The sequence below is a fragment of the Salmo salar genome, chromosome 06 (assembly GCF_965601325.2).
Source record: "Salmo salar chromosome 06, fSalSal1, whole genome shotgun sequence".
NCBI classification, from domain to species: domain Eukaryota; kingdom Metazoa; phylum Chordata; class Actinopteri; order Salmoniformes; family Salmonidae; genus Salmo; species Salmo salar.
This window is the reverse complement of record NC_138296.1, coordinates 59,011,891-59,030,550: the sequence shown is the minus strand read 5'-3', so window position 1 is coordinate 59,030,550 and position 18,660 is coordinate 59,011,891. Positions and strand designations below refer to the sequence as shown.

At 43.2% G+C, this 18,660-nt stretch overlaps 1 protein-coding gene across 8 annotated transcripts in view; it reads left to right on the top strand.

Moving 5' to 3' along the window:
* The window catches only part of kidins220b (kinase D-interacting substrate 220b), a 42,927-nt gene that overhangs the window by 10,457 nt on the left and 13,810 nt on the right, over nt 1-18,660 (top strand). For 4 of the 8 annotated variants that reach the window (XM_045720734.2, XM_014204842.3, XM_014204845.3 and 1 more), the window contains exons 8-23: nt 404-601; nt 771-869; nt 2,635-2,733; nt 2,971-3,069; nt 3,225-3,402; nt 3,646-3,810; nt 6,962-7,141; nt 7,436-7,601; nt 7,963-8,114; nt 8,464-8,567; nt 8,690-8,875; nt 8,998-9,138; nt 14,311-14,548; nt 14,804-14,892; nt 16,622-16,766; nt 17,018-17,180. In XM_045720734.2, coding sequence (XP_045576690.2) covers nt 404-601; nt 771-869; nt 2,635-2,733; nt 2,971-3,069; nt 3,225-3,402; nt 3,646-3,810; nt 6,962-7,141; nt 7,436-7,601; nt 7,963-8,114; nt 8,464-8,567; nt 8,690-8,875; nt 8,998-9,138; nt 14,311-14,548; nt 14,804-14,892; nt 16,622-16,766; nt 17,018-17,180 — 2,402 coding nt within the window. Of the gene's footprint in view, nt 1-403; nt 602-770; nt 870-2,634; nt 2,734-2,970; nt 3,070-3,224; nt 3,403-3,645; nt 3,811-6,961; nt 7,142-7,435; nt 7,602-7,962; nt 8,115-8,463; nt 8,568-8,689; nt 8,876-8,997; nt 9,139-14,310; nt 14,570-14,803; nt 14,893-16,621; nt 16,767-17,017; nt 17,181-18,660 lie in introns of all 8 variants that reach the window. The other 4 variants (XM_014204840.3, XM_014204844.3, XM_014204838.3 and 1 more) reach the window with 1 other exon arrangement.

Here is an 18,660-nt window from a genome sequence, read left to right as displayed (position 1 = left end):
TTTATCGTTGGGTTTTTTACAGAAATGTTTGGCAATTGACTAGAAATGGCTTGGAGATCGACAACGATCGACCAGTTGATGACCTCTGATCTACACCATAGAAATAGAATAACATTATAATGAACAGACATTCTAATACATACCGGTATTCTAGTTCTGCGGTCTACACCTCTCACTGTTTTATCATCTGTTTAAAGCTCTAGAGAAAGGCTTTGTACATCAAGCGTAGTTAATTTGGATGGATTGACTGTCATCGTAATCACACGGCACTCTCTACTCCTCTCCTCATTCTATCCCTTTCCTGTCCTCTGTCTCTCTTTTCTCCCTTTGTTCCGTTCCCCCCTCCCTCTCTCTCTTTCCACTGTTCCTCATTCCCTCCCTCTCTCCACACCACCCCCTGTAGAACTCGATGACAGCTCTGATTGTGGCAGTGAAGGGAGGTTTCACTGAGGTGGTGAAGGAGCTTCTGAAGAGGAACCCTAACGTGAACATGACGGAAAAGGACGGCAACACAGCCCTGATGATCGCTGCCAAGGAGGGCTACACTGAGATAGTACAGGACCTGCTGGACGCTGGCACCTACGTCAACATACCAGACAGGGTGGGCAAAGGAGCACACTCAGACACATATTTTGTATTATAGGTGCTGTATTGAGATGTGGATGTAGTGTCTATGCTGTTTGGTGACCTATTTTGTGTGTGTGTGTGTGTGTGTGTGTGTGTGTGTGTGTGTGTGTGTGTGTGTGTGTGTGTGTGTGTGTGTGGTACAGAGTGGAGACACAGTGCTTATCGGGGCAGTGAGAGGAGGCCATGTGGAGATAGTGAGGGCTCTGCTGCACAAATACGCTGATATCGACATCAGAGGACAGGTAATGAGTTTGACACCTGGCTACTTCAGATAAGACACATACCGTGCATCCAAAATTGCACCCTATATCCTATATGAGGTTCTTCAACTTTTTCAGCCTGGAACCCAAATTAGAAATTCTGTGTTTTTCGGGGACCCAAGCTTATGAAAACATGCAACTATACGTAAATATTGGTACATTACATTGCGCGTATGCCTAAAACAAATGCAATGTAGACAAAAACAAATAACAATAAAATACCCATAAAAATAGCTATTCATGTTTATTTTCCCCATTTAAAAACTCTCTTCTATATCTGTCTCGGTTGGAACTGTTGCTGTTAAAATACAAGAAAGTGTTATCATTCTGAACTGGAATAAACTGATTGATCACATCACACAGATGTAGACCAGATAACACACACAGTCCTAATGAGAGCTGTGTGGTTGGTTGAAGTTTTCATCAAGCATGTCTATTCTGGGCTCAGTTTTTGACAGTGCAACCCAGAGGTCGTGCTCAGCATCGAGTCTGTTCCTGTACTTGTTTTTTTAAGTACGCCAGAGTTGAGAACCTTGACTCGTATAGGTATGTGGTGCCAAACTGGACCAGAACATCTACTGCTTTCTCAGTCAGGCAGGAGACCACTTCTTGCTGTAGACGAGCAACCCAGAACTGTGTGAGTGAGTGTGTTTGCCTCAAAAAGCATCTCACTTCAATCAGTTTATTCCAGTTCAGAATAAAAAGGGTTACTTGTGTTTTAACAGCAACAGTTCCAACCGAGACATGTTTTCCACAATAACTTCTACACTAAGATGTACAGTAGGTACTGTTACTTAGGGTTGCACTATCAGTAGCTAGCTAGCTTGCTTTGGCTAAAGTTGATGTTAGCTAGCTAGCTATTAGCTGTGTACAAGGGGATTGTTTGAAAGAGAAACTCACATCGACTACTGTCAGAGATAGTACTCCCTTATTTCTGCTTATCATCACCTGTTATAAAATGACAACAATGCCTTGCTAACTGACTTACTCTTCTACGGTCGAAGCACTGTTTCCTGAAGTATTCTGCCCTGTTCTGAAAGAACTCCCTGGGCTTAACTTCACGCTGTGGATGTTTGGTCTTGGTGTGTCATTTGATTTGTTCATTTTGATAGACTCATTACGAAGCACTTCCCCGCACAAAACACATTGTGGGCGCTCTTTGTTATTTCTCAAAATGTGTGTGAAACCAAGAGAGGGAACTCATCGCTGTATTTGCGCTTCGTGACGATTGAGCTCAGTCAGAACTTGTGGCTAGCTTGAGTCCATTCAATGGCGAGTGGGAATGACAAGTCAGTGGCTGACAGCGCATCATCTAGTGCTGAACGACAACGCTGCATCGTGTGGGTCGCAGAGTGATCTTCAAGAAATCTGCCGTAAAAAAGATCCGGCAAACCACGAAGCATACGCACATCTCCCTCCCACTTGCGCTGCTGCCAAACTGACCAGAGACACAGCTGCTAAGCAGAGAGTGCACTGAACAGAGAGTGCAGTTGTACTTGGCCAAATCAATTCCAGTAATTCATCAAATAATTATACATTTACTCTGACACGTCGCGACCCAAACCCATACTTAAAGAAAGGCTGCCCTATATAGTGGACTACTGTTGACCAGGGCCCACAGGGAATCTGGTCAACAGTAGTGCACTATTTCGGGGATGGTATGCCAGTTGGGACGGAGACATTATAGAAGAAAGTACATACAATTCACCTCAACTGCCTTACAACAATACATTTTGACCTCTTGTAGGATAACAAGACAGCCCTGTACTGGGCCGTGGAGAAAGGCAACGCCACCATGGTGAGAGATATCCTTCAGTGCAACCCCGACACAGAGTCCTGCACCAAGGTAAGAGGCAACAACCATATTTCAAGCTTATTAAAGATCAGTGATACTATCAAGAGCAGTGTGCGGTTTCCTTTTTCCTTCATCTTGTTCAACAGTTACCATGCACCTCCAAAAAAGTTTGCTCAGATGTGCGAGTGCCTTTTGAATGTTTGAACTATGTGACAACCCAGACACATACACAGCCATCTACTGTAGTCACTGTTCTCCAAACCATAATCATGTGTTTTCTTGTCTCAGGATTCAGAGAGCCCTCTGATCAAGGCCACTAAGATGAGGAATATTGACATAGTGGAGCTTCTGCTGGACAAAGGAGCCAAGGTGTCAGCTGTAGATAAGGTACAAGATATTTAACCTTTATTAAACCTAGCATCCAAACCACCTGTACAATAATCTATCGCCGTCCATATGTAACGTATAATAAACCATATACATGGCCTACAGAATGTCAAAAAGACTAGTTATGTGGGCTGATCCTACCTGTCTCCCACTAGAGAGGCGACACCCCTCTCCACATCGCCATACGTGGGCGGAGCCGCAGGCTGGCGGAGCTCCTCCTCCGTAACCCGAAAGATGGCCGCCTGCTGTACCGGCCCAACAAGGCCGGAGAGACGCCCTACAACATCGACTGCAGCCACCAGAAGAGCATCCTCACCCAGATCTTTGGAGCCCGTGAGTATCCTTTCTCTCCGGAAGCTCGGTCAGTGACTTTCGGCAGTGAAAATCTAGTAGAATACCATAAAGGACATTACCTGTGTGATGGATTCGATAAGACTGGGAGTCACATTTTAGCCTCTGTTCTCTGACAATATTACTTATATAAATATTGTAGACTTGTAACCAAATAACGGTAAATAATGTAGATATTGTAGAGCTGTAAGTAACCTCATTCCATCTGTCTGTGTCCCCTCCAAGGCCACCTGTCCCCTACTGAGTCTGACGGAGACATGCTGGGTTATGACCTGTACAGCAGTGCCCTGGCAGACATCCTCAGTGAGCCCACCATGCAGCCACCCATCTGTGTGGGCTTGTACGCCCAGTGGGGCAGCGGCAAGTCCTTCCTGCTCAAGAAACTGGAAGGTAAGGAACTAAAACAGAATTAGAGTATTATTTATACCAGGGGTTCTCAAAGTGGGGTCTGCGGCCAGATTTCAAAATATAAATATACAGTTGAAGTCGGAAGTTTACATACACCTTAGCCAAATACATTTAAACTCAGCTTTTCACAATTCCTGACATTTAATCTTAGTAAACATTCCCTGTCTTAGGTCAGTTAGGATCACCACTTTATTATAAGAATGTGAAATGTCAGAATAATAGTAGAGAATTATTTATTTCAGATTTTATTTCTTTCATCACATTCCCAGTGGGTCAGAAGTTTAAATACACTAAATTAGTATTTGGTAGCATTGCCTTTAAATTGTTAAACTTGGGTCAAACGTTTTGGTTAGCCTTCCACAAGTTTCCCACAATAAGTTGGGTGAATTTTGTCCCATTGCTCCTGACAGAGCTGGTGTAACTGAGTCAAGTTTGTAGACCTCCTTGCTCACACATGCTTTTTCAGTTCTGCCCCCACATTTTCTATAGGATTGATGTCAGGGCTTTGTGATGGCCACTCCAATACCTTGACTTTGTTGTCCTTAAGCCATTTTGCCACAACTTTGGAAGTTTGCTTGGGGTCATTGTCCATTTGGAAGAACCATTTGCCACCAAGCTTTAACTTCCTGACTGATGTCTTGAGATGTTGCTTCAATATATCCACATAATTTCCCTCCCTCATGATGCCATCTATTTTGTGAAGTGCACCAGTCCCTCCTGCAGCAAAGCACCCCTACAACATGATGCTTCCACTCCGTTGCTACACGGTTGGGATGGTGTTCTTAGGCTTGCAAGCCTTCCCCTTTTTCCTCTAACGATGCTCATTATGGCCAAACAGTTCTATTTTTGTTTCATCAGACCAGAGGACATTTCTCTAAAAAGTATGATTTTTGTCCCCATGTGCAGTTGCAAACCGTAGTCTGGCTTTATGGCGGTTTTGGAGCAGTGGCTTTTTCCTTGCTGAGCGGCCTTTCAGGTTATGATGATATTGGACTCGTTTTACTGTGGATATAGATAATTGTGAAGATGCTGGAGGAAACAGGTACACAAGGTCCTTTCCTGTTGTTTTGGGATTGATTTGCACTTTTCACACCAAAGTACGTTCATCTCTAGGAGACAGAACGCGTCTCCTTCCTGAGCACCATGGGCTTCGTGGTCCCATGGTGTTTATACTTGCGCACTATTGTTTGTACAGATGATCATGGTACCTTCAGGCGCTTGGAAATTGTTCCCAAGGATGAACCAGACTTGTGGAGGTCTACAATTTCTTTTCTGAGGTCTTGGCTGATTTTTGATTTTCCCATGATGTCAAGCAAAGAGGCACTGAGTTTGAAGGTATGCCTTGAAATACATCCACAGGTACACCTCCAATTGACTCAAATTATGTCAATTGACTCAAATTATGTCAATTAGCCTATCAGAAACTTCTAAAGCCATGACATAATTTTCTGGAATTTTCCAAGCTGTTTAAAGGCACAGTCAACTTAGTGCATGTAAACTTTTGACCCACTGGAATTGTGACACAGTGATTTTATAAGTGAAATAATCTGTCTGTAAACAATTGTTGGAAAAATGACTTGGGTCATGCACAAAGTAGATGTCCTAACCGACTTGCCATAACTATAGTTTGTTAACAATAAATTTGTTGTGTGGTTGAAAAACGAGTTTGAATGACTCCAACCTAAGTGTATGTAAACTTCCGACTTCAACTGTGTCCATTTTTTTTTTTACATTTCATTTTTTTGATGTGTAATTTTGGAGTCTATTTTATTGTAAACAAGAATGGAATATGTTTCTCAATACTTCTACATTAATGTTGGTGCTACCGTGATTACAGATAATCCTGAATGAATCGTGAATATTGATGAGAGAGAAAGTTAGAGGCATAAATATCATACCTCCAAAAAATGCTAATCTTCCCTGTTATTGTGATGGTGAGAGGTTAGCATGTCTTGGGGGTATCATATTTGTGCTTTTGTAACTTTTCGTAATCATGGTAGCATCCACTTTAATGTAGAAGTGTTTAGAAACATATTGTATTCTTATTTACAGTAAAAGTGACTCCAAAATGACACAATACATTTGTTTACCATTCATTTCTATTGGTCTCAAAATAATCTGAAACACAACCAAAACAAACAGCAATACCATCCAACAAGTTTTTAGAGTCACAAACTTGATGTAATCATTACGTGCTAGGAATATTGGACCAAATACTAAACTTTTCACTACTTCAATTCACATATAAGTGAATTTGTCCCAATACTTTTGGTCCCCTAAAATGGGGGGGGGGGGGGGAACTATGTATAAAAAGTGCTGTAATTTATAAACGGTTCACATAAATAAAAAAATGTAATTAAATCTGACAGTGTGCACTTTAACTTCATAGTCATTGTATCATTTTCATATACTTTTTGTGTCATTTCCCAAAAATGTGTCACTGTCCCAATACTTTTGGAGCTCACTGTATCTCTCTCTATAAGGCAGTTTGCTTGCCATTGCTCCACTCACTTCTATAGAGGAGTCTGAGCGTTTATGATACTGCTCAAATAGGACAGAACCCGTCAAACCAAAAAAGAATGATATGTTAAAGGAGTAGTTCACTATTTTAGAACTTGATGTTAGATGGTTCCTCACCCTGAAAGTAATTTATGGGCCAAGAGAAACGGTAATCCAGGGTAAAAGGTTCTTTAAACAGCCACTACAACCGTAGCCATAACAAGCTAACAATCAATGGAAGTGATGGGAGCATGTGAGCGTTTAGAAAATATATGTCTAAATCACCTGAAATCAACTGCATATTTGGTTTGATGTTACTTAAAGGTGATTTGGCCGTAAAAAATATAATTAATGCTCACAAGCCCCCATCACTTCCATTGATTGTTAGCTTGTGATGGCTAAAGTAAGCTAAAGTTTGTAGTGGCTGTTGGATTACATTTTCTCTTGGTCAATAGATTACTTTCAGGGTGAGGAACCATCTAACATTAAGTTGTAAAATAGTGAACTACTCCTTTAACAATATGTTATACATGTTAATAATAAGATAGCTGTTAATATTAAGAAATTATTTTATGAACTCATTCTCGCCTGATCTTACTCCTCATTCACCCCCTCCTTTTCTTCCCCTCTCCAGATGAGATGAAGACATTTGCTGGCCAGCAGGTGGAGCCGTTGTTCCAGTTTTCCTGGATGGTGTTGTTCCTGTCCCTGCTGCTGTGTGGTTCGGTAGCTCTGGTCCTGGGCTTCACCGTTGACCCCAAGCTGGCCATTGCCGTCTCCCTGAGCCTGCTGGCCCTGGTCTATGTCTTCTTCGGTGAGACCGTCACTTTGTCCTCCATTTTGTATGTAGTCCAGTAGTATTAAGTTATTTTCAAGTGCCACACTAGAGGGCAGTGTTCGAAAAAGGATTCATACTTTTTACTGGACTTAATGCTTGAATAAACAGTATATTAAAACACAGCCTATGCACTATACTGACTGGCTTTTCCAAACCCTTGTAATGACACAGGAACAGTTTTTTTTAAACTCTGGCTGTCTTCATTTGGCCTGTAGTGGTGGTGGCTGTTAATGATCCAGTTTGGAGATAACTGTTTCCCTCGCTCTGTAGTGGTGGTGTACTTCGGCAGTCGTCGTGAGGGGGAGAACTGGAACTGGGCATGGGTGATCAGTACCAGTCTGGCACGACACATCGGCTACCTGGAGCTGCTGCTCAAACTGATGTTCGTCAACCCCCCTGACCTGCCTGAACAGACCACCCGCGCACTGCCCGTCAGGTATAACACACACGCAACCGCGCGCACACACACACACACACACACACAGACCACCTGTTCTCTGCCCATCTGGTACACACACCCCTCCTCACCCACCCAAAATCACTACCAAATCCCTCTTAGCAAAGCCAGAAATCTAAACTACAATCACATGCCGTATTTATCACATCAGTCCTGGATGTAATTAACTTCTTTACATCACGTCATTATATGCCTTGATTTGTCAATTATTTGCATATTATTTATGTAGCGCTCATGGAGACTTTATGAATTCCATATAAAGCCGTTCTAAGTTGTAGTTTGTGTGTGACCAATGATTTAATATGTCCACTCCTCTCCCTCTACTGTTGTGTCCCTGCAGGTTCCTGTTCACGGACTACAACCGTCTGTCCAGTGTGGGAGGAGAGACCAGCCTGGCAGAGATGATAGCCACCCTGTCTGATGCCTGTGAGAGGGAGTTTGGCTTCATGGCCAGCCGCCTTTTCAGGGTCTTCAAGACGGAGGAATCACATGGTAAGGACCAGAGGAGGACAGACTAGTCAATTCAGTTTACTTTATTGAATCCCCTTGGGCAAATGTGTTCTACTATTGGCACTACTTTGAGTCACTATCAGTCACTACATTCGTTAACACACAGTTTTCAGTAGGAACTAAGAACAAAGGCTTGCAAACGTCCAACAGACAATAAGAATGAATGTTCTTATTGAACAAGCTTAGTTAGTAGCCTACTTCCTGTTTCAAAATATTTGTATGCCCACTGAATACTTTATACCTACTGTTTTCTATGTTTTCATGTTAAATTGATCATAAGCAGCAAAAATAGGCATTTCTGTTCAGATAGTCATTCAAAATTGTATTATAGGGAAGAAGAAGTGGAAGAAGACATGTTGCGTTCCCTCCTTCGTCATCTTCGTCTTCATCCTGGGCTGCCTGATCACCGGCATGGCCCTCCTCGCCGTCTTCAAGGTTTCCTTTATTAGTCTAGCTTATTGGTCTTTTAGCATTATTGCAGGTTCTGAAACCAATGTGATTAAAAAGTCTGAATTGCTTCACCAATGTTGAATAAGACAATTTCAAAATGCATAAAGGTGGACGTTGCCAACCAGACGGTGAATGCCGTGCTGATCGCCATGGCCAGCGTGGTGGGCCTGGCGCTGGTACTCAACTGCCGGACCTGGTGGCAGGTGGCCGACTCGGTGCTAAACTCCCAGAGGAAGAGGCTGCACAGCGCCGCCAACAAGATGCACAAGCTCAAGAGCGAGGGCTTCATGAAGGTAGAGTGCACTGCAAACAGCCACACATGCATGTACACACAAAAACAAACATACACACATACCTGCTACCTGTCTCTACATATCTTTATATCTCGCTGTACCTCTCTCTCCTCCATCCTCAGGTGTTGAAGAATGAGGTGGAGCTGATGGCGAGGATGGCTAAGACCATCGATGGCTTCACTCAGAACCAGACGCGTCTGGCTGTCATCATAGACGGCCTGGACTCCTGTGAACAGGACAAAGTACTGCAGATGCTGGATACGGTAAGAGATACACACACACACACACACACACACACACACACACACAGTCACAGGGTGATAGGGTATACCGTATAACTCTCAGCAGTAACTTTTTTGAACATCTCACCCTTGTGCAAACTTTTGAGTTATTTCCGAAAACAATCTGTCCCAAGAGAGCAAACAACACATAGTCATACATCAGTCATAAAGATTCCAGAAGCTGTCAGTAATACAATTGTCTTTAATCTGATCAATTTATTATAGGAGCAAGGCCATCTGAACTCGCTGCTTCTTGTTTACTAATGAAATCTTTGATCTGGGGAAATAATGGGTCTTCTATGTAAGATGTCTTTGTAACGGAATAACCAACATCACTCATATGTTTAGAGTAATTTATCTAGACATTTGATAGCGGTCACAAAATGTAATATTTCAGTGTCTTTGGTTCATTGGGATAATGGAGTTATTAGCTGACTGAGCTGTAGGGGAATATAAAATAGTTTTAGAATAGAATAGAAACAACTTACACTACATGGCCAAAAGTATGTGGACACCTCTTCAAATTAGTGGATTCATGAAATGGGTTTCCATGTCCGAGCAGCTACACACAAGCCTAAGAACACCATGCACAAAGCCAAGCGTCGTCTGGAGTGGTGTAAAGCTTGCCGACATTGGACTCTGGAGTGGAAACGCTTCACCATCTGGCAGTCCGACGGACAAATCTGGGTTTGGTGGATGCCAGGACAACGCTACCTACCCTAATGCATAGTGCCTACTTTAAAGTTAGGTGGAGGAGGAATAATGGTTTTTCATGGTTCGGGGTAGGCCCCTTAGTTCCAGTGAAGGGAAATCTTAACGCTCCAGCATACAATTACTTTCTAGACAATTCTCTGCTTCCAACTTTGTGGCAAAAGTTTGGGTAAGGCCCTTTTATGTTTCAGCATGACAATGCCCCCGTGCAGAAAGCGAGATCCATGGCGAGATTGATGTGGAAGAAAATGACTGGCCTGCGCAGAGCCCTGACCTCAATCACATTGAACACCTTTGGGATGAATTGGAATGCCGACTGTGAGCCAGGCCTAATCGCCCAACATCAGTGCCCGACCTCACTAATGCTCTTGTGGCTGAATGGAAGCAAGTCCCTGCAGTAATGTTCCAACATCTAGTGAAAAGCCTTCCCAGAAGAGTGGAGGCTGTTATAGCATTAAAGGGGGGACCAACTCCATATTAATGTCCTTGATTTTGGAATGAGATGTTCGACAAGCAGGTGTCCATATACTTTTGGCAATGTAGTGTATATATTTGAGTGGTAGCCCCAACCAAGAGATTCAAACCACTTGACGGTGTAAGGACCGACGGCGGCGATGAGAAGCAGGTATGGGGGAGTCAAACACTTAATCGGAAACAGACATAGAACAAGACAGGAACAGCATCAGCACACGGGTAAACAAGGACGTATGACAATCAATGCAGAAGCAGGGAACAGAGCGGGGAACCAGACAGATATAGGAAAGGTAATGACAGAGGTGATTGAGTCCAGGGAGTCCAATAGCTGATGCCCGTGACGGGGAAAAGGTAGGTGTGCGTAATGATGATGGCAGGAGTGCGCAATGCTGGGGAGGGAAGGGCGGGAGCAGGCGTGACAGACAGGGTTGCTAGGTGGGGAACTGAGGTCCCTTCACAGACACACACACATGCAGCGAGCACCTCACACGCACAGGGGCGGCCCGCCCATTAGGCAGGATTAGGCGGCCACCTAGACGGCAGGTTGACGAGGGCGGCATCGAACTGACCAAGATGCACCTCCGACAACACATACCGCTTCACATAATTCTGCCCAAAACAATGAAAACGTCTCTCCCCCAGTGGCATATGGGCCATTTAGGTGAGTGCTGATGCCGCACCATGTTAAGCAGTGCCCACTTTGCCAAAGTCAGGGCCTCAAAATATTTATCTTGTGCGTGCCCAGCGTGCCTCTCTAGGGTGCTGTTGGGGAGACGCAGTGCTGTGGCAGTCCACCAACGCTCAAGTCCTCTACATAAATTATGTATCCTATAGTAGAAAGAGCAGTAGCCTATGTGGTTTTTCTGTAGCCTATAGACTTGAGACCATATTTATGACAAATAGCCAGAAGGGCGTGGCCTATCAAATAAAAATGCACTTCGATTTGAATATGACTTCACATGTTAACAAACACCATATCCTGAAAACGGGACAGGTCAAAATAAAATGGGCAATATGGAATGAAATTGGGCTACTCAGGAGTAGGGCTGTGGCGGTCATGAAATGTTGTCAGCCGGTTATTGTCAAGCAAAAGACTGCCAGTCTCACGGTAATTGACCGTTAATTAACATAAACTCCTTTATCATCTCCAGGCCTCCACGCATACACGCTGCTGATGCGCTTTGGAACATCTACATTTTAAAAAGTCAAATAAATCAATGTCATATATACCATCACAATAAATACATTATTTATTTTAGTCAGGTCTAAAGAAACATGATATGACAAGAATGTATTTCAGAAGAACTGAAGATGAGTTTGCCTACTGTAGGCCTGTGTTATCTGGCTATGCTCCATGCCATAGGCTGTGGGCTAGTTCATTTAGATGACAATATATGCTTATAAGTCCGGTGCTGTTATTTTATTTTAGATGATTTTATAGTAAGAAGAATATAACTGAATAAAATACAAAGGGTATTTTTCCCATTACAGAATGACTGTGCTTATGAAGTGGCTGTGTTGAACGTATAAGTGATCATTTGAAACAGGTCCTATATGCAACATTTTTAGTTACGTGACAACTTGAGTTGTGAATGATACAAACCTTAGAATGCCTTAGAAATCGAATCATATATGGTATGCATGATGCGGCTATAGACTATTGATGATTTGAGAAAGTACAAAAAAAAGCGTGCCCTGTCCCTTGCCTCTGGCTGCACAGCTGTTCCCTCATCAAGTGATCATATTTTCACCCATCAGACTATACTCAATTGAATCTCGTCTTTACTAATATGTCAAATTTAGTTTTGATTTAGAATGGCCCGTTATCAAATGGGCAGGAACAGGGCAGGGGAGAAAAAGACATGTCATCTGTATGCACTCGAATAGCAAATGGAGGCTGCACGCTTTCCCGCCGGTCTGTTTTGTAAGCTACTTCGGTTTGACGGCGGAGCATGTGCTTTATATGAGCAGCTGAGAAATAAATAGAAGAACACTTACTTCACTCCATGCATCAACCGCTGTTTGAGGAGCATGCTTTCGCTGCCCCAACAGGTGATATTCTGCCCATACTCTGTTTGCCATGGGCTCTCCAACCTTGTTCCTGCAGCTACCCAGTGCTTAATTTGGGAAACCAAGTCAAGTCTGTGTGGGAACATCTACAGTAGTATGTTTTTGCAATTAAATACATTTCACTAAACTGTTGACAGTCCGTCTGCGTGCTCGAGAAAGGAATAAAGGAGAGAGAGGAGATGGAAACGCATGGTGGTGAGACATTCTGTGTAGCTTTGAAACAACATCCACAACTATGTTTTACACTGTTTCAACCTGCTGTTGAACTTCTTTCTTCAAATTGATCAATCACACTGAGGTGAGTTTTTAAAAGTACAATAGGCCTACTGCTTTGATGATATGTGTTTGATATGATTTGCATTGATGTCAGAGTGGCTGGAGGGACAGTAAAGTACTAGGCCATTAGGACCTGATCGTCGTTAGTGAGTTGGGTACTACCAAAGCATGTCCAGAGTGCATAAAAGGAGATTACTGTGATTTAGCGACCACGTGGAAGTGTGGCGGTAATACAGTCACCTCAACAGCACTCCGTGGGCTAAATTGTCATGAATGTAAGCCTATTAGTAAAAAACGAGCTGATCATAGCGAATAAGAAAATACTTCTGCATTTCTCGCTGTGTAAACACATTGATTCTCATTGCAAATATGCAAACAATTACTCCTGATAAACTTGGGTAGCTCGTATGCCCATCTTAAATAGCCAAAATGTTTAGTCTTAATCATTGGTCCGGAATAATGTCTAGGCTAATAAAGCCAATGCAAATGCCTGTTTTACAAACGGTACAACATGGATGGGCTGTCACAACTGCATTGCGAGCCAACACTGTGCTACGCTATTCTGGTTTTGCGGGGATAGGAGGGGGGCAGAGATTTCTATGTCTCGCCTAAGGAGGCAGAGCGGCCTGGACACGGCTTACACACACACACACAGTCACAGGGTGGTTGGGTATACTGTATAACCTCGAACAGTAACATTGATATGTTCCCCAACTCCTCACCTTGTGTGGGGCTTTTGTCTGCAAATGGAATTATTCCGATCTGTCCCAATAGAAAGAACACACATACATCACTCACAAAGGTTCCAGAAGCTGTCATGATTTTTCTTATTATTTACAGTAATGCAATTTTCTGTAATCTGATCAATTTATTTGAGGATCTAAACTTGCTGCTTCTTGTTTACAAATACAATCTTAGGTCAAAGGAAATAATGGATATTTTATGTAAGATGTCTTTGTAGTCAGAAGCAACAACCCTCATTGATTAGAGCAATTTGTCGAGACTTTGATAGCAGTCACAAAATATAATATTTCATTGTCTTGCCCATTGGGATAATGGAGTTATGAGCTGACTGCTGTGGAAAAGGTTTTAGAATAGAAACAATGAATATGCTACACACACCCTAACACACACACACACACACACACACACACACACACACACACACACACACGGCTTTGTAATGCTATCCTTGTGGGGACCAAATTGATTCCCTTCCCAAATCCTATTTTCCCTAACCCCTATTTTCCTTAACCCTAAACCTAACCTTAACTCCTAACCTTAAAACTATACCTAACCTTAGCTCCTAACCCTAAAACTATACCTAACCCTAACCCCTAACCCTAATTGTAACCCTAAAACTAACCTTAGCTCCTAGCCCTAAAACTATACCTATGCCTAACTCCTATCACTAATTATAACCCTAACCCTAAACCTAACCCGTAAGCCTAAAATAGCATTTTTCCTTGTGGGGTTTGGCAAAATGTCCCCACTTGTCTGAATTTTCCTTGTTTTACTATCCTGTGAGGACTTCTGGTACCCACAAGGATAATTTAACACACACACACCTTTCTTTCCCCACACACCTCACCATATGTACCTTGCTTCTCCCTGCTTCACCAGGTGAGGGTGCTGTTTTCCAAAGGCCCCTTCATCTCCATCTTCACCAGCGACCCCCACATCATCATCAAGGCCATCAACCAGAACCTGAACAGCGTGCTCAGGGACTCCAACATCAACGGCCATGACTACATGAGGAACATCGTCCACCTGCCCGTCTTCCTCAACAGCCGGGGGTTGAGTAGCGCCAGGAAGATGTGTGTGGCAGCGCCTGCTAACGGAGACACCAGCAACTCAGACGGTAATCCGTACCTCTCAGACGGTAAAGATGGACTCACACAGCCACACATGACTCGTGCACACACATGACTCGTGCACACGCGCTCATTCGCATTCATCCAGACACTGAACACATACAGCCACCTGCAAAACCCAAATGGCTCCCATTGCACTCAACTGTAGCTCCCAAATCAGGACTATGACTGAATGTGTCAAACGATTGGTCTGTTATTAGCTCTGATTTCTCATCTACATCTTTCCTGTCTCTGTCTTGTAGGCTGGCATGAGGAGCTGGACAGGAAGCTATCTCAGCACAGCATCGGAGAGATGACAAAGTCTGGCAGCAAGACCACCCTAAACCGCAGGGTAAGAGAGAGAAGAGTGTTTGTGTGTCAAATCCAACTCTCATTTTATTTGTCACGTACACAGTTTACAGCAGGGATAAAAGGTACAGTGAAATGCTTGTGTGCTCGCTGCCTCAACATTGCAGTACAATAATCAATAATATCAATAGTAAAAGAAGAGGTACTATGCATAGTAACAGCCTTGGTCACGCAGATGAATTAATAGTATATAGTAGAACAGCAGTATGTGTTTGTGTGTATGGGTTGAATGTTTGGAGAGTCTCTAAGGTGCAAATAGTCTCAAAGGTGCAGGTCTGTGCAGGGAGACAGCAAGTGTTAGTATTTTGGGGTCGACATTTAGTTGTGAGATATTCCAGATCGGGAGAGCAAAAAGTCGTAAGGTTTATACATTACCACAGTCACACCATTGTGTTGTTGATGATGAAGCAAACCCCTCCTCCTTTACTTTTCCTGGATAATTCCTTCGACCGGTCCGCGCAATGTAGGGAAAACTCAGCAGGCTGGATAGCTGGATTCAGCACGGAATCTGATAGCCATGTCAGTCAGGAGTATTACGTTACTGTCTCTCATGTCCCGTTGATAGGAAATCCTTGCCCTGAGCTTGTCTACCTTATTGTCCAGAGACTGTACATTTGCTAGTAGAAAACTAGGAAGTGGTGGATGATTTGCCCTTCTTAGTCTGACTAGAACGGCTCTCCTTCCTCGCCTCCATCGTTGTCTTTTTGGTAGGGCTGCCGGAATTAATGGGACTGCTTCTGGGGAACAAAAGAAAAAGTGTACGGTTCTGGAAAGTCCATTTTTCTGGTGAAGAACCGCTGTTCTGATGTCCAGAAGTGCATGTCTATCATAAAAATCCCCAAAACGTCCTGAGCAAATAAAGTAAAAAATGACACGAGTAAACAAAAAACTGCAATGTTGACTTGGAGCTAGCATCAGGGTGACCATTTCTGCTGGTGCACTTCTTGCCGTGCATGTTTGTGTGTGTGGCCTGGTGGATTCCGGAAGAGGACTGGCATATGGGTCAACACTGTCACCAACAGTATCATCAAAAGCCTTCAGATTGGGCATGTTTAAATCAATATAATAACCACACATATATCTACACATGTAAATTCAGTCATATGCAGGTGCTTTGATTCTATTCCCTTTGTAGTGCACTTATTTTTACCAGAAACATTTTGTTTTAAGGTTATAAGTAGTGCACTATAAAGGAGATCGGGTGCCACTTGAGACCCATCCCTGACCAATCCCATAGCTCTTTCCTCTGGTCTGAAAAAAAGCTCCCAATGCCCCATGGCAGGGATTGGGGACATTGCCCTGTGTAGGGTGCCATCTTTCATATGGGATGTTGAACGTGTGTCCTGTGGTCAATAAAGATCATTATACCAGGTAATTTAATGCTTAAAAACAAAAACAAATGGGTGAATAAGATATTTGGCTACAGAAGTGCCATTTCTTACCGATCTCTACAGCTTCCGTCCAAAAACAAATCCTGTGAAATGACGTCAACACACACATTTAAGGAGTTAGTGGCTAGCTAAAGTGGCTAGCTTGGCTAAATAACTAGCTATGTCGGTCACGGCGCGTATTACCAGAATGACACATCGATGAATCACCAAAGGCACACCCCATTTCTGTTAGAGTTTTGAGAAAGGGGCCGAGTTGGACCTTTTTTGCGTGCCCAAAGTCGACATTTAAACAAAGTTAATATATGGTTTCTCTGTGTATAGGACACATACCGGCGCAGGCAGATGCAGAGGACGGTGACGCGGCAGATGTCCTTTGACCTGAGCAAGCTGCTGGTGACAGAGGACTGGTTCAGTGACATCAGTCCCCAGACCATGAGGAGGCTGCTCAACATAGTCTCTGTCACAGGTGGGTCACACAGGCACACACAGTCAAGACACAAACACACACAGAGTCATGCAGACAGACAGATGCGCGCGCTCACACACACACACACACAGTAGCTACCCCCATGTTTGTCACTGGGTTTACTACATAAACCACAATTGACCATCTAGAAAATGATGAATGGACAGATTATTGTGAATAATATATTGTGGAGGAAAGACTGTTTGTTTTCTCCAGGATGACTGGCACAATGCTGTTCTGTTTGTCTACAGGTCGTCTGCTAAGGGCCAATCAGATCACGTTCAACTGGGACCGCCTGGCGTCGTGGATCAACCTTACTGAGACGTGGCCCTACAGGACCTCCTGGCTCATCCTATTCCTGGAGGAGACCGACGGCATTCCCGACCAGGCCGCCCTCAAGACCATCTATGAGAGGTAGTGTTGTCCTTTAAAACTACACCCAAGACCATCTAGGAAAGGTAGTGTACTGTAGTCCCACTCTACCCCCTAACACTAGGTCACCCTCAAGACCATCTACCAAAGGTAGTGTGTTGTAGGTCCCCAACGCCCTCTCCAAATCCCCCCCAAAACTAAGATCTTCTTGAAACACACGTCTTAAGTTGCATGAGAGAGGGTTTTGTTTAAATTGGAAAGATCTATTTTGAAAATGTGCAATAAGGTTTTGTTTAATTGGTTGAATCATCATCATAGAATCATCATAGAATTGCGTCCAATTGGTTGGATTATTGTAGTTTCATTTAAATTACCCGTCAGACAAAAGCTTAGTCACTGCAAAATTACATTTAGTGTTTTAAAAAAAAATGTAACGGTGTTCCCGAGAATAAATAATGATGTACAGTTGAAGTCGGAAGTTTACATACACCTTATCCAAATACATTTAAACTCAGTTTTTCACAATTCCTGACATTTAATCCTAGTAAAAATTCCCTGTCTTAGGTCAGTTAGGATCCCCACTTTATTTTAAGAATGTGAAATGTCAGGAAAATAGTAGAGAGAATGATTTATTTCAGCTTTTATTTCTTTCATCACATTCCCTGTGGGTCAGAAGTTTACATACACTCAATTCGTATTTGGTAGCATTGCCTTTAAAATGGTTTAACTTAGGTCAAACGTTTCGGGTAGCCTTTCACAAGCTTCCCACAATAAGTTGGGTGAATTATGGCCCATTCCTCCTGACAGAGCTGGTGTAACTGATTCAGGTTTGTAGGCCTCTTTGCTCGCACACGCTCTTTCAGTTCTGCCCACACATTTTCTATGGGATTGAGGTCAGGGCTTTGTGATGGCCACTCCAATACCTTGACTTTGTTGTCCTAAGCCATTTTGCCACAATTTTGGAAGTACGTTTGGGGTCATTGTCCATTTGGAAGACCCATTTGTGACCAAGCTTTAACTTCCTGACTGATGTCTTGAGATGTTGCTTCAATATATCCGCGTAATTTTCCTCCCTCATGATGCAATCTATTTTGTGAAGTGCACCAGTCCTCCTGCGGCAAAGCACCCCTACAACATGATGCTGCCACCCCCATGCTTCACGGTTGGGATGGTGTTTTTCGGCTTACAAGCATCTCCCTTTTTCCTCCAAACATAACGATGGTCATTATGGCCAAACAGTTCTATTTTTGTTTCATCAGACCAGAGGACATTTCTCCAAAAGTATGATCTTTGTCCCCATGTGCAGTTGCAAACTGTAGTCTGGCTTTTTTATGGCAGTTTTGGAGCAGTGGCTTCTTCCTTGCTGAGCGGCCTTTCAGGTTATGTCGATATAGGACTTGTTTTACTGTAGATATAGATACTTTTGTACCTGATTCCTCCTGCATCTTCACAAGGTCCTTTGCTGTTGTTCTGGGATTGATTTGCACTTTTCGCACCAAAGTACGTTTATCTCTAGGAGACA